At 44.8% G+C, this 21,491-nt stretch overlaps 1 protein-coding gene across 4 annotated transcripts in view; it reads left to right on the plus strand.

Annotated features, from left to right (window-relative positions):
• Nucleotides 1-21,491, plus strand: part of AGAP1 (ArfGAP with GTPase domain, ankyrin repeat and PH domain 1) — a 280,544-nt gene that overhangs the window by 113,771 nt on the left and 145,282 nt on the right. For all 4 annotated transcript variants that reach the window (XM_018084483.3, XM_029964414.1, XM_029964416.1 and 1 more), the window contains 3 exons: nt 930-1,057; nt 7,723-7,878; nt 12,784-12,876. In XM_018084483.3, the coding sequence (XP_017939972.1) occupies nt 930-1,057; nt 7,723-7,878; nt 12,784-12,876 (377 nt within the window). The remainder of the gene's footprint in view (nt 1-929; nt 1,058-7,722; nt 7,879-12,783; nt 12,877-21,491) is intronic.

A 21,491-nucleotide genomic window follows, 5' to 3' on the forward strand; every position in this document is an offset into this window, starting at 1 on the left:
CCTTTGGTTTGCTCTCTGCATTCACTAATGTGTTTCAGAATATTTTAATATATGGCTTCCCGGGCTCCAGATCAATAACCCAATGGGTCTGAAATGACAGAGTGCTACAATATTCCTCTGTAATTTAAACATGATTAGCTGATGAAGGTTATGATCAATATGCCAGGGGAAGATAAATTAATTGATATCATCCTTTCAGGATGATAAGAGGTCTATTGGAGGTGGGATGTAACTAATGAAGCTGCTTCTTCATATATATGAGCCATTTTTTATTCGATGTATTCTCACTAAATCATGGTTATGCCATCATTCATTTACATGAAAAACATAAGCCACGGACCAGTTTGTTATTAAAATTGCATTTGTTTGAGGAGAAACTGTGCTTACGCTCTCTCTGCCCATGCTGTAATGTAGCCAGGAAAAATAATCTTGGAACTTACGTAATTATCTTTATGAACAAGACAGACTGACTTCTCTTGGCTTAATTGCACCAAGTTTCTGTGTGACTTTTTAAGGAGATGCCAATAATTGTCACTAGTTTTGGTGGAGGCTCAGTTCTTTTATGATGGGTCTGTTAGGCCATGCATAGAGATGTTAATGACTGAGCCCTGTATCTGTTTGATAAATGCTGCTTCTCCTCACACACTGAAGAAAATTTCTTAATAAATTGCAGAGCAAATGAGGCATTTTTCCAGCTGTGCTGCTGCTAAGGAATAAAAGCTAAAACTAGTAATCATGGCATAGCTTCTTTCAGTAAAGATTAGACTGGGATGTGATGTGTGGCACCACCAATCCAGGTATCGTGGGTCAGGGACAGTCAGGTTTTGGAGCAGGATTTGGCAGTGGAAGCCCCTGTTTGTGTGCTGTGCACATGCCCTGTGTCCCACGTGTACTGTCCTTACCTGCCTGGGCGTTTTGTCTCCCTGTAGTTGCTCAGAAGATCGTGTCAACCAAGAAGAAGCAGCAGCTCTCGATCGGACCCTGCAAATCTCTGCCCAACTCTCCGAGCCACTCCTCCGTGTGTTCTGCCCAGGTCTCTGCCGTGCACATCAGCCAGGTACACACTGTCACAAGTGCTTGGAAAAGGAACTGAGCAGTTGCTTTTTTCATCTGATGTGTTTAATGCCATTTAAAGTGCTCTTTTTGCTGCCTTTTTTTTTTTTAATGCTATCAGTGATCCACGGTACGAAGCAATATTTAAATATTTTTTTTTTAAACCGGCTTGACGTTGTTTCAAGAAACAAAGGAGTGAAACAAACCGGTTTGGCTTTAAAGCCATCTTTGATGGTCCAGACTGATGTCAGCAGCCTGCAGGTCTGAGCAGACCCATTGTTAAATCCGCAGGATTTGCTGTGCTGTGGTTGTGGTGGTTCCTCTCGCTCAGCTGTGTGCTGAGCTGGCATATCCCAGTGGGGTGTGTGCTACAGTTGTACATTCTGATGATACCTTGATGGTATTTTTAGAAACATACATTGGTTAACACCAATATTTTCTGACTTGCACAGTTTTTACCCACGTGTGTTGCACACTCCCTGTGTTTCCCCTGTGTTCCTCTTCCTCAGTGTCTTTGTTTTCTAGTGTCAAGTGATAATCTCTGTGCACATCCCCAGCTGGAATGGTCATGAACTGAATGATACCAGATACCCCAGCCCTCCTAGGGTGGTTTTCAGTCTAAACTCAATAGATACCAATGTCTTCTAAGGTCATGTTGCAGCCTTGAGCCACCCCCGTCAGGTTTTGTTTTACCTGTGAACCTTTCTCCCACACAGAGCGTCTGCTTTTTGGCCAGAAGCAGTAACTTCTGCCGTTGATTTGTAGCCCAAAAGATGCAGATGCCAGTCTGTTCCTAGAGTTCTTTGCTGTGAGTTATTCTGCCTCAGGCCGAGTCCTGATACCGACCTCAGATTGGGGCTGGCTTTTGTTGATGACCCTAAAGAGGATGCTGGAGTTCAGCCCCCCTTTCTAAAGCAGGTGCTGAGGCTCTTCAGAAGAACCCTGGCACCTTCTGGGGAAGTACAAGTTCCCATATGGGACAGATTGTCCCCTTTCTTGCCAAATGTGACCTTGGCCACGTTTCCTCAGCCGCTGTCTCTGGCCAGCTCGGGACTCACCCTCTCTGTGGAGTGCTTTCCTTGTTAATGAAGCCCTTTTGGATGAAGAACATCAAATATTCAGTGCTCACCAGTTTGCTACCCAAGTCCAGTTTGAAAGTCAATACCAAATTCTAGACAAGTGCTTCACCTACACAGCAAACTTTTTGCCAGTGATAAGGGCTGGGAGAGCCAAGGCAGGGTAGCTCTTGTGGTAAGGATCCCTAAATTCTGTTTCAGTAAAACTGAAATGATGTTCTTTACTGCCTCTGCTGCTGTCATAATTATCTAACAGGGCAATTGCATCACCAGTCACAGAAGTCTGTCTTCTGAGACTGATGTCATGCCTAAAAGTAGAGGCCACAAATCTGTTTCATGTCTTCTCTCCTTTGTGCTGCACTTAAAGGTAGTATGACCTTGTTTAAGGGAAGGAAGCTGAATCCTTATCCTAGACTTAAAAGAACTTTGCAACTGCAATTCCAAGTTTAAGATGATCTGGGGCAAGATTTGCCATCTCTGATCTTGGCTGGAAGACTGGCTGGTGTCTTGCCCTTTGGAACATCTCTTTTGGTGTAATGATGCTCCTCTGAAGATTTCCTCCACGGATCAAACCCGTTGCGGTTGCAGTGCCCTGCCACTCACATTCTCCATGGGGCAAGGGCCTTCACAGACAGTGCTTACACACAGCTCTTCACATGGAGTCAGACATTGTTCCATCTCTGGTTGGATCATCCTGGGGATTCAACTCCTGCAAACTCTCCAGATGACTCTACAGTCAAAAGCTGAGGCTTTAGAGAAAGGAAAAAAAGAAATAGCAAATGTCACCTTACCCAGGCTAGTCCTTAGCATACCTTGGGGGAAGTTCGAAGGCTTAATACCAACCAGGGCTTCTCCACCCAGTAGTTTGCCAGGTTGGACAGGGCTCAGAGCAACCTGGGATAGTGGGAGGTGTCCCTGCCTATGCCAGGGGGTGGAATAAGATGAACTTTAAGGTCCCTTCCAACCTAAGCCATTCTGTGACTCTGTGAAAGACTTGCTTGTACATTTGGATGCATCTCTGTACTGGTGTCCAGTGGTCCAAGGTGGTGAACACCTGAGTCACATCCCCTTCCAGAAAACGCTCTCAGGTATGTCTGTGTGTACTTCCAGACACCTGTTTCACAGAATAAGATGCTTCCTCTTCCAAAGGCACAGTCCACTTGCCTTTGCAGTAGATTCTGTTTTGTTTTCCTCCTGACTTCTGACACACATCTGTCAGTCAAGGTGAGGGTTTTACTGGGAAACCCTTGATACCCAAGGTCAACAACCTCGGTGCACCTGCTGCAGACACACCTGTGGCCTTCCAGGGCAGCACAGATTGCATGCAAAGGATCTTGGTCCTGTCTTTCGTGGTGGACAGAACTGTTGTATACTCTTGTCAACAAGAAGGATGGTGCAGCATCCTTCCTTTACATTCTGCTGGGAAACAGTGAATCTTTCTGCTGCAGTAAGTGCTCCACTCACAGCTCACCAGCTGGCCTTTTGGAACACTCCAACAGGTAGACTGAGTTGTTTGGAGAGGAAGAAGTATTGTTTAGTGGATTGAAGGCCCCTTACTGGCCTCAGGGCATCTTGGACTAGGTCTTTAATTTACTTTTTGCACGCTGAGGGAGTACAAACCAGTCCCATGTGTATCTGTGTGCTTCACATCTCTACCCCACCCGTCATTCCCCCCACCTGCTACCTCTTGCCAGTTTGTCTGGACATGGTGTGCTTGTAGGCTGTGCTACACCTTATTTCAGAGCAGCAGAGTACCTTTGCCATCACAAATCCCCACAGGCATTCCTTTTCCTTAGACTCACCCCTAGACTGGAAGAGTTCTCCTTCACACCTGACGTATCAGGAAGGCATTTTTAAGATATTAACTTAAAAAAGAGTAGTGTCAATATCCAACAGTTCCCAGGGGCTCTTTGCTCTGCCCAGCCCCTGAAAGTGGAGATCATCTGGTTCCAAGAACCACGAGGCTGCCCAGGTGGGCCCCACCTTTGGGCCTCAGAGCCTTCTGTGTCAGGGGCCCTGGATAATGTGTTGAGTGGTTACCTGGAGCTGGGCCTGGCTTTGGAGTTCACGCTGTTTTAAAAACATGTGGAAAATCCCTTGGCACAGCACCTCTAGTTGCTGTTAGTGTGAAAGATTCCAGGCCCCTCTCCAGACACTGATGTGTGGACACTCCAGCAAGGAATCCCCAGCAGTGTGAGCTTACTTGAGAACTATGGTTTTGAAGGTAAAAATGGTAGGATTATTTACCAGTAGAAGTAATTCCTTGAAATCTGCAGTCTGCATGCATTTTCACACTTGCTGGCTTTCCTGGAGTTCAGCTGTTTATGTTCTGCTGTGAGAGGAGGTTGAAATGGCCCCATGTTTCCACATCTGCCTGCACTATGTGTGTTCCACTGTGACAGAGGGACCTTAAACATTGCACCACCTGTGCCCTGGGCTGCACAGTGTTCCCTCAGTGCTGAGTGCTAAAGTCACCTGCAAAATTGTTACAGAGCCATTAGGGTTGGAAAAGCCCTCTGAGATCGTGGAGTCCAGATGTTAACCCAGCACTGCCAAGGCCACCACTGCCCCATGTCCCCAGGTGCCTCATCCATGTGGCTTTTAAACACCCCTGTAGGTGCCAGGGCCTGACCACCCTTTTGGTGAAGAAATTTTCCCAATATCCAACCTGATATCCTCCCTGGCACAGCTGGAGGCCGTTCCCTCTCCTCCTGTCCCTTGTTCCCTGGGAGCAGAGCCCGACCCCCCCAGCTCCCCCTCCTGTCAGGGGGTTGCAGAGCCAGAAGGTCCCCTCTGAGCCTCCTTTTCTCCAGGCTGAGCCCCCCCAGCTCCCTCAGCTGCTCCTGCTGCTCCAGCCCCTTCCCCAGCTCTGTTCCCTCTTCTGGACACGCTCCAGCCCCTCAGTGTTCATACATGTGGACTGCAGTGTCAGAATTGTGTTTCTCTCTCCCAAGAGGTTTGAATTTATCTTGTCACTCTCCCAGGAGATTTGCATTATTCCTGAGAAGGGTGTGGAGCTTAATGTCCACTGTACTAAGCTGCACCTCAGCTGTTGCTTGCACGCAACCTCGCTCCCTACTACCTGTTGCAAACCTGTAGAGATGCATCATTTATGCTTGCACTGTACCTCCATCCAGTTTTTACTTCAATATGATTGTCTAAATATGTAAATGAAACTACTAAAAGCCAAGTGCAGTCAGCTTGATCATCCATTGTTTTATTGTACATGAGACCTGATTATGGATAAGCACTAAATAGTAGGGAACAATTATCTTATTTATAGCAGGGGCCATTTGGGATGAAATGTTCTGTTGCAGTGTTTTGGGCACTTGAGAAGAGACTACATTGCTTAAGTAGCTGTTCCTTCTGCCTTTTCATGGAGTTGCAAAATGAAAACTGGAGGAAGAATGTTAATATGTTTAATAACATTGCCATATACATCACAATCCTTTTGGATTTACAAGGTTATTTTTAAGTAATCTAATATTTATTTAAAACAAGCATTTCAGATTGTTCCCTGTGAGGGTGGGGAGGCCCTGGCACAGGTTGCCCAGAGAAGCTGTGGCTACCCCATCCCTGGAAGTGTCCAAGGCCAGGTTGGACGGGGCTTGGAGCTACCTGGGCTGGTGGAAGGTGTCCCTGCCCATGGCAGGGGGTGGACCTGGATGGGCTTTAAGGTCCCTTCCAATCCACACCATCCTGTGGTTCTATAAATATGATTTCCATGTCTTTGTTTGTGTTTTTCATTGTTCCAGCCAGTGACTTATTTTGAAATCAGCTCAGAACTTTATTTACAAAGCTGGAAATCAAGCAAGGTTGGTTTGGGTCAAAAGAAACATTTCCTGCAGGGCTTCTTTTATAGAACCTGTCTGTAGAGGAATGTGTGTCTTTGGGGCCTAGAATGCCCAACATGTAGGTGTTTTCCTTTGGGAGTTACTCACTCTTGGAAAATAAATCATAATAAATCCAGGGGACAGCTCCAAAAAGTATAAAATGACACTGTAAATTGATGAAGGATTAAGAAGGTAAAATTTTCAAGAATCCCTCATTTTCGCTACCAGGGAAATAGGCACTTTGAGTAGAAATCTGGTGATTTTAGTTAAAAAACACAAGGCTTCTGTATCACCCTCCTCATGTCCACTGGTTTGAGAACAAGGGAAGGCATTTCCATCTGCTCTGGTTGGCCCTTCAGCCCAAACACGACCTGATTGTCTCATGCCTCTTCCTCCTTATCCTTTACTTCTTGAATTTAAAAAGGGCAATTTGGAAAGCTGGAAAAATCAGAAGAGGATCTGAAACATGAGAAGATACTTCAACTGGGTGGTATAAGGGATTGTTTCCTACATGGTTCTCCTTCAGAGGTACTGTCTTGACTGCTTGGAATTCTGATCCTGATCCATATGCTGACCCCCAGGGAGTGTAGGAGAAGTCCCATCAGGCATCCTTCTCCTCAGCCATTCTGGAAATACTCCCACACTATCTTTTTTCATTCCTCTAGGAAACTTGGCTGCTTTACAAATGTTCTTTCTGTGTCTCGTGTGCATCCCAGACCTTTATTTCCCCCAAAATTTGCATGTTACACGTTGTCCAGCCCCTTCATCCACTGCTACTCCTCCACTGGGCAGAATTTTCCCTCCTTGACCTGCCCCATTCCTCCCTCAGCACATACAGTATGTCCTCAATGGGTGTAATTGGATCTGATAGGGAAAAATTGACCCTTTTGTCTTTCCTGACTACTTCCATTTTTAGTACTCATGTTATGTGTAATAATCTTTTTTTAACTTAAGACTTTGTTCTTAATCACCTTTTGGTCCTTTCCATTCTATCCAGTTTCCTCACCATCCTGCTTTTAGTAATTTCTTACCTCAATTCATTAATTGTTTTATAGGCTCAATGCTTTATTTCTTTCAGGACCAAGATGTAACATTGCATTTCCTGCTACTTTGAATAAATTGGAATATGGTCCTTCTAAAATTTTGTGTCTCTTGACCAGTGACCTCAGCAAATCCTGTGGAGCTGGACTCAATGATCCTTGTGGGTCCCTTCCAGCTCAGGAGATTCTGTGATTCCTTACACATGTTGGGATCTATCTGACCCCATAGTAGCCATTTTACAGTGCTGAAGTATTTTCATTTTCTTGATGAGCTCTCAGTAATCTGATGTCTCCAGGCTAGGACTAACTTGTTATGCAGCTCCGTGGCACTGGGTATTTTCTCTTGGGTTAGAGTCAGAGTAGTAATTTTGAAGTAGAAAACCAGATTTTCAAGATGTTCCCCAAGGTTTTGCTTACTCGTACACTAGAAAACAAATGAAACTGGTGGCACCCAGTGAAGATTACACTGTGTAGAATGAAAATGTACCTGCTGTGTAAACAGAGCTATCTAAGTGTTCAAAAAGTAATGGCAGGGAAAATATGTAAAGGCTTGGCATACAAATGTGTCTGGGAATGTGTGGAACAGTGGCAGTAGGGCAGCCCCGTGTTCCTGAGCCCCGGCTGCTCTTGCATAAATCAGGAGTAAATAAGATACGGCTGTGGATTGTAATCGCTTGAAAGCAGTGTATCACTGTTTAAAACTCACTTTAATCCTTGCAGACCAGTAATGGAGGAGGGAGTTTAAGTGATTATTCCTCCTCTGTCCCATCAACTCCAAGCACCAGCCAGAAGGAGCTGCGGATTGATGTTCCTCCCACTGCCAACACTCCAACTCCTGTCCGTAAACAGTCCAAGCGCCGATCCAACCTCTTCACGGTGAGTGAGCCAAGGGAGGGACTGGTGCTGAGCTGTACGTGCTGCTGTGGAGGTGACCTGAGCTTCAGCCCTCTGGAGCTGGGCTGGTCTAACCCACACAGGAGTGTTGAGATGGATCTGTGGGCTTGGAAACGAAACCGTTCTGTGGTGAACGTTGGGTGGGTCTGTTTGAGGCTTGAATGGGAATTCAGTACAGGGAGTACACAGGAGGGCCTTCCCTGGGAACACAGACTGGGAGAGCTCAACCTGGACAAGGGAAGGCTCCAGGGAGACCTTAGACCCCCTTCAAGTGCCTAAAGGGGCTTCAGGAGAGCTGGAGAGGGACTTTGGGCAAGGGCCTGGAGTGGAGGGTCAGGACAAAGGGGAATGGCTTCCCAGTGCCAGAGGGCAGGGTTAGATGGGATATTGGGAAGGAATTCCTTCCCTGGGAGGGTGGGGAGGCCCTGGCACAGGTTGCCCAGAGAAGCTGTGGCTGCCTCTGGATCCCTGGAAGTGACCAAGACCAGGTTGGACGGGGCTTGGAGCACCCTGGGCTGGTGGAAGGTGTCCCTGCCCATGGCAGGGGGTGGGACTGCATGAGCTTTAAGGTCCTTCCAACCCAAACCATTCTATAACTACCCCATGCTACTTTTACTACTACACAGAATCAACCCACTTTTCTTTTCTAGAGTTAAAAAGAGATGGTGGAGAGTAAAATATCTTGGGGTTTTTTTCTTCCCAAACTACCTGGTTTTTGCTTCACTGAGAGGCAAAAAAAAAGTACGGGATAGAAATGTCTGGTGCAATATGAGAGATCTTTGTTATGCAGAAGTAGTTTGGGAAGTGATAATGAAGCCTTGAATGATGGTTCCCTTAGTTTAGCAGTCTTGCTGAAAGCTCTGGGATGGTGTTGAGTGTGTAATTGTGGTTTGTAAGCAGTTCTTTGACAATTAACATGCTTTATGGCAAACTCACAGTCCCTGGGGGCTCACGACCAAGTCCCTTGGTGATTGAAGGTGCACATTAGTTGAGCTTAGAAAGGCACAGCCTCGCTGTCATCACAAAGAGTTGATGTATTTTATTCCAGAGGTGCTGCCATGTTCACTTCCCACATACAAAAAGGATAAAACCATTTCCTCACACTCTAAACAAAACCTGAGCTCTTGGCCTTTATGGCGTAGAAAGTTTCGGTGCCGTTTCGGAGCACAGAGTGACAGCACAGAGCCCCTGGGATCCTGTGTCCATCCCAGCAGGGCCATTTGGATGTGAAATGGGATCCTCGGCTCCCACAAAGGAGAGAAAATCACACAGGTTGTGTTTGGGTGCAAAGCACTGAAGTGAGTGGCGTGTGAGGAGGTGCCCCCAGCGTGGACGCCGGTGTTTGAGCGCGGTGCCGTGGATTCTTCCCGTCGCTGGGAATACTCCGGATTTCCCAACCCCACTAGGTGTCAGTGTGAGCCCAGAAACCAGCCCAGGCAGAGCTCTGGGCAGGGCTGGGAGCCACCGCGTCCCTCAAAAGCAGCACCGAGCAGGCCCAGGCTGAAGGATGAACTAAACACTGTCAGGGCTCTAGGGGTGGAGGTGACACTGGGGAATTTGGGGCTGTTTTAATCTGGAGCAAGCGTAGATTTGAGGAAGTGAATCATAGAAAAGATTTGAGAAGAATGTTAAGTCAGCCATGAATAAATAGACCAAAGCTCTGGTCTGTGGTAATTAATAACATAGTGAGAGCCAAATTTACTAGTACGGGAGGGTGTTGAGAGTTGTCCCAATGTCAGATAGCTGGGGGAAAACTGGAGCAAAAACAAGTCTCATGGAAAAATAATGATGATAATTTGACTTTTCAGAATTAGTTCTGACTTTTAGATCTGGGTGTGTTGAAGGCTGTGTAGTGAGTTGCCCTGTAGTCTCTGTCCTGAAGTACTGAACACCCACCCTGCTGCAACCCAGGTTTTGTGCTCTATCAGTCAGGTGATGACCTGGGATTATTTACTTGAATAAATAGATGACCAGTATTTTCTGTGTAGTTATGAACAGAGTGCGTAATCAAAATATTTAGCTCTGGATTTCTTGCTGTGCTTCTCTTCCCAGCCTTGAACTTGCTTATGCCTTTATCATTTACAGAATCAAATGTATTTCTGTTTAATGATTGCAAGTTACCCCTTGTTATCTAGCACAGGTAATCTGTTTAGTGACCTACAGATCTTTTAGTGTTGGAAGAAAATGGTGATAAGTAGAAAACGGATATGATTTCTGTTAATGACAGTTTTTGAGTTGGAATAGTGTTTGAGAATTTTAAGGCACGTTCACGTTGTGTTAAATGCAGCATCTGATGTTTTTGGCTTTGATTATTAATGTTTGTTGTAAAGCTATTGTTACAGCAGCTGATTTTTCACTTAGGTGATAAAACAGATCAAATATTAGCAGAGGTGTTAATGTCCTTTTTTGGGGGCAGTGCGATAACAGGGATCACTAAATAATAGTGTGTAGGGCAGGTGGAGATTTGAACTGCATCTGTGGGGTCCACTTCAGTAAGGAACTGATTGTAAGTATGTCTGATCCTATGTGGGGTGAGGGAATTTCTGGGACAGTAAGGTGCATCTCCCTTCTCATATTCAGTATTGCCTCTCTTATATATTTACAAAATTGCAGGAGTTTTTTCAAACTTAAACTCTCTGTCTCAGTGTCTGCTATTAGAGGTCAGGATTCTTACTTTTGGGGTGCTCTGCACTGCTGATCTGGGTCTGGTTGGGCCCAAACTCAGACGCTTTATCCCTCTGGAACTAAATCTCACTCCACAGCCCATACTTGGGTCAAGTTTTACACCGATTAAGTCTGTGTATGAATTCCAGTGCAAAGGGGAAATCAGTCAACTGATATTCATGCAGGTGTTTTAATTTTTCCAGACTTCTTCTGGTTCTCTGGCATGAAGTTTTAAACAGAGCTATTTAACATGTAGATATGCCATCAGAAAAAGCCCTAACAAGTGTTGATCCAGTGTGGTGTAGAGTCTGGTTTTTTTATGCTGTGGGATGTGAGATGTATCGTGTGTGTCGTAGGTACAAAAGCATAAAAGCTCAGGCCAGATCTTTGTTTCACTGTGCGATTTGTCTTTATAAAGAGCAGAGCCTGCTAAGATTCTCCCCTGGAAAATGTGATTACAAGCAGCTAGAATAGAATTTGCCTAACAGAAAGCCCTACGTTTCTATACTTTTGCCATTGGACAATGTTTTACACGTAGATATTTCCCTTCCATGTGCAAGTGTGTTATTTCCAGATGCAGTTATTGCACGGAAGGGAAGACGGGGTGATTTAAAACCAAAAAGTGAAAACAAGCACATAGATATTCAGCTTGCATTTCAGAGGCAGGCTCCTTTCTTTTTAAAAAAATGGGATAAAAAAGAAACATTCAAGTTGACAACTCCCCTCCCAGGGATTTGGATACCTTCACTGAGATTCTTTACAATGTCACTTACGGGCTCTTTGCCCCATTGAAGCTTTGTTTTGCCTCGTATTCTTGGGAAGTGGCACTTTCAGAGTCAGAAATCTGTCTTGAAGGACGGGGAACAATAGTTATCCTGCACATTGGATTTCATCCCTCCCACTTGTTTTGCTTTCTTTCATTTATTCTTTGTTTAATTCCCCGGCACGTCATTCCATTGCCCCGATCCATAGTAACTGGTGAGAGGAGCCCGTTCCCGGCGGAGCGGGGAAGGCAGCACGGGATCCCCGCTGGGTAAATGTGTTCTTAGAATGCTGCTACTTGAAGTCTTGCTCCGTGGGTTCCCCCTCCCCTTCCCTCCTCTCCTGCCCAAAGGCAGCTGCTCCGGGGGTTTGTTCTTCCTTCCACTTCTCCGTGGAATATGGAAAATGGGTATTAGCGACGCACCGTCCTCATTGTCCTCCCGATTTCAGTGTTTCAGACATCTCTTTCCGCTGAAAATGAGAAGCATCGCCCTGGTTTTCATTAACTCCCCATTGTGGCACTGGACATCACAAATGGGCTCCTTTCATGTATCATCTCCCGAGTTGAAAAGCACATGAAAATGTTTTCTCATTTTCGATATTGTGTGAGTAATGTTCCTATTGGAAAGTAATGGAGTGAAGTTGTCACTTGTCAGTTCAGTTATTAAGGAGGATGACTCTCAGGTCTTCTTTTTGTAATAAAATAAATCTGTCAAAATCATTACGTCCGTGTGTTCTTTGGCAATAACAGGCTGCAATCTGAATATCTGCTTAAAATCCCATACAACTCGATAAAGTCGGAGGGTGAGCACTGTGACCCTACTCCTGCAGCAGCTCCAGCCTTATGGAATGCCAAGAGAAAGCAATTCCAGTTTAAACATTGATTAAATTCACCTCATGCTGATTTTTTTCCCACGTTGTGTTCAAATAACTTTTTCCAGCATCAATCCCCACCTTTTCTTGCAGTTCCAACTTTCTAACCATCCCAAAGCAGAAAGAACTAATAAGTTAAAGTCAGTGTGATCAAAACTGGCATTGTAAAATTGTATTTCTAAATAGTTGATAACGTTTCTAAGAACCACACAGGTGTGAGTTAAATGTATGCATGGATAGATTCAACTTTTTTAATGAGGAGCTGGAACTTTCATTCCTCATCGGAGCTACTGTTGGAAACTTCAGAAACGTGTCCTCTGATCTACTGGGTCTTCAGACACTGAAAGTGTAACTCTTTAAACCCGAATACATCTCAAACTAGTGGATGGTTGAAATTTATGGGTGGTATCTTATTTATTCAGATTTTAGGATGGTCTCGTATTTGTGTAGATTCATCTGACGGCTTTCGAGTCTATATTTATGTGTGAAATTATATTTTAAATGCTTGGAAAAAAAAGGAAAAAAAAAGCATCCTCCGTGTGAACCTGCTGCATTTAATGGAGCACAAACTTTCTTTTTGCTCTGCAGTCTCGGAAAGGGAGTGACCCAGACAAAGAGAAGAAGGTCCTGGAGAGCAGAACAGACAGCATTGGAAGCGGCCGCGCAATCCCAATTAAACAGGTAATGCCGAAACACTCGGGTTTTTTTGTGCCGCTTCCCAGAGTTGGGAGCCACACCTCGGGTCTCACACGCTCCGGCGGCGGGGGCCGCGCGCCCGGCACCCTTTGATGTGCTCCGGTGATGAATGTGGAAGTCACTCACTTGACATCAATTAGGAGAGGTTCCTGTGTGTATTAAAATAGGATCATTAGAATAAGAAGGGGGAAAAATGTGACAACAGGCCTAATGAAGTGCAGTCTGCCGGCCTGCATATGGAGCGCGTTTCCAGGCTGGGCTGCCTTCAAAGCCGCCTTTGTAGCGGGCTTTGATTGGGCCGAGTGCTGCCGGGCTCAGGGTGAATCACATCGCTCCACAAGAGCCCCTTGTGATGGAGCAAGAGCCTGATGTGGCCCTAATTTGCTGCCGCAGACGGACATCTGAACGCGGGGCCAGGCTGGTCCGCGCCGGCGAGGCAATTAGTGCCGGTAATCACGGCCGGTGTGTCAGCTGCGCGCGCCTGTTTGTAATTTGCTAATGAAGGAATTGTAACTTTGATTAGGTTCAGTTTCATTTAGACCTTATTATATAAGAGAACGTTTACAGCTGTAATGGGTGGCCTTAATTAAACTTTCTCATTACACAACAGGGCTTGGATTGGAGGATTTGTTTTGGTCTGTTTTGCTGGCCCGGACACGCTTTCATTAGCCCAGAACGCTAAATTGGAGCTGTGAACGCTCCTTTGAAAGGCAAAAGCAAGGCCAGTGTTAGATAGCAAGTGTCTGGGGAATGAGGGGATTTGCTTTCTCAAATGAAATGACACCAAGTCCACGTGGTTGATATTTGCCTCACGAATAGTTTCTCTGTTAGTGTTTGCAAGTATTTACTGAGTTGCCTTGCTGGAGAGAAGCGCTCAGGGGAGGGAGCTGATTTCCTTCCCACGCAGTTTCTCCAGGTGTTCTGGTGCCTGTCCTACCCTCCAGAGGCTCACTTGCCTCTCCTGATCTTTCCTCAGTCCCTGCCAGGTAGCCCTAGGTCTCCTGTGTGAAGGTGGCTTTACATATTTTGGGGTGTCTCATGTTTTTCCTCTTTTATTTCTGGGTGTGAGGGGGAGATGATTTTGTACCCTTAATTATCAGCAGTGATTTCTCTTCTTCCAGTTGTTTCAAAAGACCTTTTGGGACCATCAGGCAGCAAAAATGCTGCGGTGTGTGAATCTCTAGTAGGCAGATTTTAATCAAGCACGCTGCAATCCAGAAGAGCAGTTTGAAAGCAGAAAAGCTCAGTATTTGGCTCTGCATCCAGGGGAGGAGATTCCAGGCATTTAAAACAAGCTGCAATTTTATTTTCCTACAGTGTTGGTATGGTACAGGATGGGTTAGACCGGCTGGAATTCTTTTGGGGAATGCTAATTAAACAAAAGTGCAGCTGAGAGTGACAAACTGAGGAATACGTGTGCCAATATCCCAGGCATATGTACTGTTCTTTTCTGAAATGCTGTTGTATGGAATGAATCTGATTAAAAATGAACTCGTAGGAAGAGCAGTGTAAGATAAACATTTGTGAGTGTGATTGCACCACAGTGCAATGTTGGAATGAAGTACCCCTCCAATCTCTCGAATTTCTGTTAGGAAAAATTCTCCCTGCAACCCTGCTTGTATCCTAAATATGACCAATCTTTTGGGAATGTGTACTGCTTGTTATTAATTATATTAATCCCAGTTGTGGTGGTTCCATTTTGTCACGTACAAGCAATTATCTGCACAGATTTGACGCGTGTTGTCGACAGACCCATCCTGTTGTCAGGGTTCGGGGAGGTTGGGTGGTTTGCAGTGCTGTGGGATGGCTGTTCCATGTGGGATTTCACACTGTTCTTGGATGCCAAGGGAAGGGATTTGGGGAGGGCTTGTGGGTAGAGGTGGCCCAGGTTCCATTGTGATACGGCTGCTCCCGGTGGACTCTCCAGGTGCCACACGTGCAGACATTTCTCTGAGGCCGCAGAAACTCCTTCTGGAAGAGGGGCTGGCTCTTATTTCACGTGCCTTAACTGCGAATAAGGTGGAGGGATGTGAAAGGGAACTTCTTGACTTAAAAGTTTTAGCATGTTGTGCTTTTTAGGATGGGAACCCCCTTCCATAATGGCACGTTTTCTCTGACAAACGGTCAGGGAATCACAGAATCATTTAGGTTGGAAGAACCCCCTAAGATCAGAGTCCTGCCATTCCCCTGGCACTGCCAAGGCCATCACTAACCCTTGTCCCCAAGTGCCACATCCACAAAGCTGTTAGAGCCCTCCAGGCATGGGGACTCCACCACTGCCCTGGGCAGTTCCAACGCCTCACCTCCCTTTGCATGAAGACATTTTTTCCCAATATCCAGTCTAAGCCTCCCCTGGCACAACTTGAGGCCATTTCCTCTTGTCTCTTGTTACTTGAGACACTTGGGAGTAGGAAGGGAAATGATGTTTCATGAAGCTGAATACAGACTGTAACATTCACAGGAGAATGATCTTATTGCATCACTGAAAGACTTGTCCTTCTAATGCTTTGTCACCCTGTTTTCCAGGGTTTGTCCCCTGCTGGCCTGAAAAAAAGGAACTTATGGTTGGAACTCATATATACTGGATTTTGTGTTCTCAGTTCACTGCTACTTGAAATAACTGTAATTACCAAAAAAAAGGGGGGGGGGGGAATAGAAAAGAAAGAGTCTTGCTGTTCTGCTGTTGAAATCAGTGGCTTGGTTATTCAGTGTATTTTGTGGTGCCTCTGTGTTGTTCTTTTCTACCCAGGGTCTCCCAAAACTGAGAAATACTATTTCCCAAATAAAACTAAACATAAAAAAAAAACAAACCAAACAAATAAAAAAAAATTCTGCAAAACAAAACCAACCAACCCAAAACAAAAAATAAAAACCAACGAAACAGAAACAACAAATCCACAACCCAAAACACACTCAAACAAAAGACCCAAACAAACAAGAAAACCCCAACCGAAGCAAGTCCCTTGGAGAGTGGGAATGTTCTGGCTTTGAGGAAAGAAATGAAATCTCTCCCAGCACTAGAGAGGCACAGGGAGGGGGGGAGGAAGAGCTGATATTAGCCAAGTGGTTTTGTGTGTGATGGGGAAAGCACAGAATAAATGCAGGGGAAAATCAGTTCTCTGGGAGGTGCAGTAAATGTACTTATGAGAAGTTTGTCCTTAGCTACAGTTTTTTCATAGATCAGGTCTGTGTTGCTGCTGGAATGAAGAGTTGCTGCTCGTTCTGTGTTACAGCCTTTCTGGGCCCCAGCTGCTGACCTGCACAGGGGCTTTTGGTCAAAATAAGCCAAGAGCTGCAACCTCTTCCTGCATTCCTGTTCCTGGTCCCTCATCCCCGGGAGTTTGAGGGAAATCCCTGAGAGTTTAGGAGAGTTTGGATGGTGCCCTGAGCAACCTGGTCCAGTGGAAGATGGGGGTTGGAACTGGATCATCTCTAAGATCCCTTCCAACCCAAACAATTCCAGAATTCTGTGAATAGGTCAAACTGTGAATGGCACATTTCCTTCCAGAGAAACACCTTGTTCCTTCAGGGCTTATCCTTAACTCAGAGCACTCTGGTTGAAAACAGTTAGTGCTCTTACTCTGTCTGTCCTTTCCACATGTTAGAATTGACTTTTCACTGCAGTGCTAAATATGGTTTTATTGGCCTAAGCCCTATAAAACTGTCCCAAGGAACCTTCCTGCTCCCAGCAGAACCCCACAATGTAGGCACTGAAAATAGGCCTGTTTTTAGAATGTGGCTCCTCAGTCCTGCCAAAGTACTCTTAAGGTCAGTGAAATTTTGGGAAGGCAAGGGGAGGTACCAATACCTTGTGCATGCACAGCCATAGCAGCAGTTTTGGAGAACTGTGGATGCCAGATTTTTTCCAAAACCACAAAAATTCCCAACTAAATAACCCGTACAAATCAAATGGAGTCAGAAAATGTCTGGAACAATATTAGCTCAGAGTTAAAATCCATAGAAAGTTCTGTGCTTCTGAGAAAGAGGCACTTAAACTAAAAATATTTGTTATTTTTTTGTAGCATTGCTGATACTATTCTTAGAGTGAGTGGTTTGCTGTGGTTGGAAAATCCTCCCTTCAAACCCATTTATTCTGGAAATGAAGACTCATTCCTGGGTGCCAGAGTGAATATTTTGAAGAATATTTTGAGGCACACATTAGTGTGCACAGTTTAAGGGACCAGACTTTCTAGAATGGGGGGGGGGAGTTGTAACTTTTTTGAAAAAGAACTTTGGGTTTTGTGGGTTTGGGAAATCTTTATCAGTAGGGCATATTCAAATTTAGAAAGAAAAAAAAAGGCACAACAAGAAAAATAAAAGCAAGAAGCTCAGCTCAGCGGTGAGGGGGCTTGTCATGTATTAATTTTTCATTGCTGTGGAGAATTGTACATACATAATCACTTGATTGCAGTGGGAGTTAGCGAGCTCCTATGGTGTCATTTGCATAAATCTTGTTAAGTCAATGGCAGTTAATGAAGTACAAATGAGCCTGGAGAAGGTGACATGCAAATCGTGGGTGGCAGATGGGAGGTCTGTTTTTGGGATGGCAGCTGTGTGCTCTTTCTTTTTTTTTTATGATTTTTTTTTTCTCTGCTGCCCCCATCCCCCAGATTGGAGTGTAAATAAATACATAAGAGCTGGCCTTGACTTTCTGCTTCCAGCCCTTCTTCTCTTTGCCCTTTGCACTTAATCACAGATGCTCATATCATTATATACTCCAGCTATATAACCTTGACTGCTCTTTTCCCAAAAACTGGTCAAAATAGGTGTTTGATAGGTTGGTTCAACCCTTGGCTTACCCGGGGAGGTGCTGCACCTCCTGTGCCCCCAGATTCCTGCACCCTTTAGGTATAACAAACTTGAAGCCTGGATTAGAAATAAATGTTCTAGTGGTTAATGTTACATTGATGACACAGTGAAAAATTTGCCATCCATGACTTGCAAAGGTGAACTTCAGAATCCATTCCCTTCCCTCAGTTTGCAAATGGCTGGATTAATGGAGAAAGTGGAATATCTTATTCAGGCTTTACTTTTAGGTGATATTTCAGATGACCTTCTTTGCCTGCCAGCTTGGCATATTTAAGCACAATTAAGTAATCTTAATGAAATTAGGTATTTTTTCTTTTATTTTACTCTGAACTAAAAATGACAAATATTTTTAGGTCAGGGAGTGGGGGTGGCATCACTGATGTGCTTTTCACAAAAAAGGGTCTGATTCCTGCACGCACAAGTTGCAGTTTTCCTTCAAGATGGGCATAAACAGAACTAGAACTTCTCAATGTACATCTGAATCTTGTAAAAAAAGATCATTAAACTTGGCAAAGATAACTGTTTTGAAAATGCTTTCAGCAAATGTCAAACTGGGCATAAAAAACCTGTCACTTGTCCTCACTTCCCTTCAGGTGTAGGAGAGTCTTGCCTCTGCTTCACTAGAGCTTTTCTACTTGCTGACCCCCTTTCTGGTCATTTTTAGCTCTGGTTGGGGTGTTCACAGCAGCAGTTACACAATTCCTGCGCTGCGTTACCTCGGTCCTTCCCGCTGAACCAGAGGACGTCCCACCTGGAACCTGTTTTCCCTTAAAATACCCGGAGCTGTCTGTCCAGCTGTGGGAGCATTTCAGCAAGCACGGTGCTGTCTTGGAAATAGGTTTGGAAAAGGGATCATCTGCCATGTCTAGTCAGGCAGAGTGATGTCCTTAGTCATCCCCACTACCAGGAGAGCCCTGTAGTGCTCGGGGCAAGTGTCACATCCGAGACTCGCCGTCCTCATGAACAATAAATGCTCTTTGCAGCAGCTTTCCTGGCTGCAAATGTTTACTTGGAGTCTACCAAAGGAGAGAAGAAATAAGCAGTGATCTTAGCAGCTATGCTGGCTTAATTCATCTGACTTGACAGGGTGAAAAAACCAATCTGGAAGAGCAGGGTGGACAGATGATGCTACAACCAATAGTGCCAGGGCTCATCTCATGGCTTCTCTTTCCTGCCTGTGTTCAAAATCAGGTTGTGTTTTGAGATAAAAATGGCTAATGCAGGTAAGGACCACAAGCATTTCAGAAGGGGAATGGCAGCAAACATCTGGAGGGCAGGCAGAGCCCAGGATCTACTTGCCTTCATTATACCTGTGTCTTGCTGCACAGAACCCTCTGATTCACTGACAGACCCAACCCCTTGTGGACACCTTCCACTAGCCCAGGTTGCTCCAAGCCCAGTCCATCCTGGCCTTGGACACTTCCAAGGATGGGGCAACCACAGCTTGTCTGGGCAACCTGTGCCAGGGCCTCCCCACCCTCCCAGGGAAGAATTCCTTCCCACTGTCCCACCTAACCTGCCCTCTGGCAGTGGGAAGCCATTCCCCTTGTCCTGTCACTCCAGGCTCTTGTGAAAAATCCCTTTCCATCTTTCCTGTCGGCTCCTTCAGGTTCTGGAAGGAGCATCCACCAAAACTACTTCAGCTTTGGTTTTTTGCTTACTGATGCTCAGGCTTTGTAGAGAGTTGTTTGCAAGCACCAGTGTCTCCAGAGAGTGGCTTTCCCAAACTCCGAGAGGATGTGATTTAGCAGGAACTGGCAGATGACATGGTTTGATTTATTTATCTCTAGCGTGAGGTGTAATTTCCTCTGTCACACGTCTGTCTAATCACAGTAATCAGTCTCCAGATCAGCTTGTGCAAACACCAGGCTATGGTTTGGAGCCAAATACTCTTAGTGCTGAAATCTTCTGTGTAATTCCTCCGCAATTGTTTATAATCAGAACATACACATTTTGCTGTGCTTTTTTTTAATTAGCTGATTACTAGTTATAAAATGTTTTGTACTCGCTGTGGTTCTCTAAATTGTTAACTGGTCGCTACCAGTATAATTAAATATTTCAGAGCACTTGGCTGTGGTTGCATTGAACTGTGAAGAAATAATGTTATATAGCCAATCAAAAAGAGATACTTGTAAACTCATTTAAAGCGTCAGAGTGTGTTAGGACTATCATGGTGATGCTTATTGCAGGAGAAATTAAAGATACAGTTTTGTGCTAAGAGGCAATACAGAAATTAGTTCCTGAATTAGTTGTTAATTGATTTGGTAATTCCCTGGGGTCTGCATGCTCTTTTTTCCTTTTTCGTTGTTGCATTCAGTTAACAGTGACTATTCCCAGTGCACTTGAAATATTTTTTCCAATTAGATCAAATGTGCCCTTACATCAGAGGAGCGGCCCCGGCTCCACGTACCTGCCTGGAATAACGTTTAATTTGACTGCCAAAGCTGGGTCTGTGGGTTTCTCCTGTTGATGAGTTTCAGAGACCATCCCAAGAAAAGCTGCAGTCCTAAGAGTTTGGAATGAAATAGCATTAAAAAGCTCTCTTGGAGGTGTGGAGCCCCAGGTGTTGAGCCCTGCCCTTGCCCGAGGATAAGGTTTGCAGTCGAAGGGCACGGCCCTTGCTGCCCCTTGGCCACAGCAGGCAGGCCTGGGCACGAACCTCAGCCCCTCTGACTGAGGCAATTCCTCTTTTTCCTTGCTGTCCATCGGTCTGTCCCACTGGATCCATCCAGCTGCTTCCTCCTGCTTTCTGGAGTCCAGGTCTGGTTTCCTTTCCTGAGATAGCTGAGGATTGCAGGAGACAGATGGAGTTTGGCTCTCTCGCTTATAAGGATTGAATTTCTAATATATATTTTATATATATATTCTAATATATATTATAATTGGTCTCCTAATATTTTTAGAGTCTCTAAAATATGAATTTTCTGTTTTGCATCCTATAAAATGTCTTTATTTTAACTCTAAATACCTGGGACTGTCATACAGTGATAGTCCTGGCTGTGCCAAGACCAAGGTGAGCAGCCTCCACCTGCTCCACAGGTGCATTTAAAGATCCATAAATAAGATAATATTAATAACCTTTTCAGAGAAAAGGTTACTAATATTAATATTTTTGCTTTCCCATGGCTGTGACTTGGAGCTAACAGGGGCCTCTGGTCCTTGTAGTGGAAGGAAGCTGGTGGTTTGTGGATGAGTGGACTGGTTTCATTTGAGGGAGATTTGCTTCATAACTCTTCCCAGCTCAAAAATTTGTCTTTGTGGTACGTTTCATATGATGGTAAACACGCTGTTCTGCTCGTTACTGGATTTTACTTAGGAATAAGTAAATGGAGTGTATTGAAATGGTTATTAGTGTTGATTTTGGCAGGGGGTACACAGTTTCAAAAATAATATTCCATTTACTTGAGTGACTCACCCTTCAAAGTGAGCAAAGGAGAACAGTGCCTTGTAGGGCACTGATGGAAAGTCATGGGGTCAAACAAATTTTTTAAAAAAAAAAAGGAACATTTTATGTTTCCTAATGTGTTATATTCACGTTAATGCCATAAGAGCTCATAGATTTCTGCCAGCAAGAGTCATTGAGCTTCATTCTCTTTATTTATTTATGTATTTTAAATCCTACCCTAAAGTAATTCTCTGATTGTTTCTTAAAAGAGATAAGGACAAAGTCCTGGGTTTGACCACCAGCAGATGGTTTGTAGCTGACACATCAGGTGTGATTATAACTCTTGCTCATTGCTACGAGTCAGGAGGAGATATTCCAGCTTTTGTTTGGAATAGAATTTTGATTG

The sequence above is a fragment of the Manacus vitellinus genome, unplaced genomic scaffold, assembly GCF_001715985.3.
Source record: "Manacus vitellinus isolate BGI_N305 unplaced genomic scaffold, ASM171598v3 scaffold_71_pilon, whole genome shotgun sequence".
NCBI classification, from domain to species: Eukaryota; Metazoa; Chordata; class Aves; order Passeriformes; family Pipridae; genus Manacus; species Manacus vitellinus.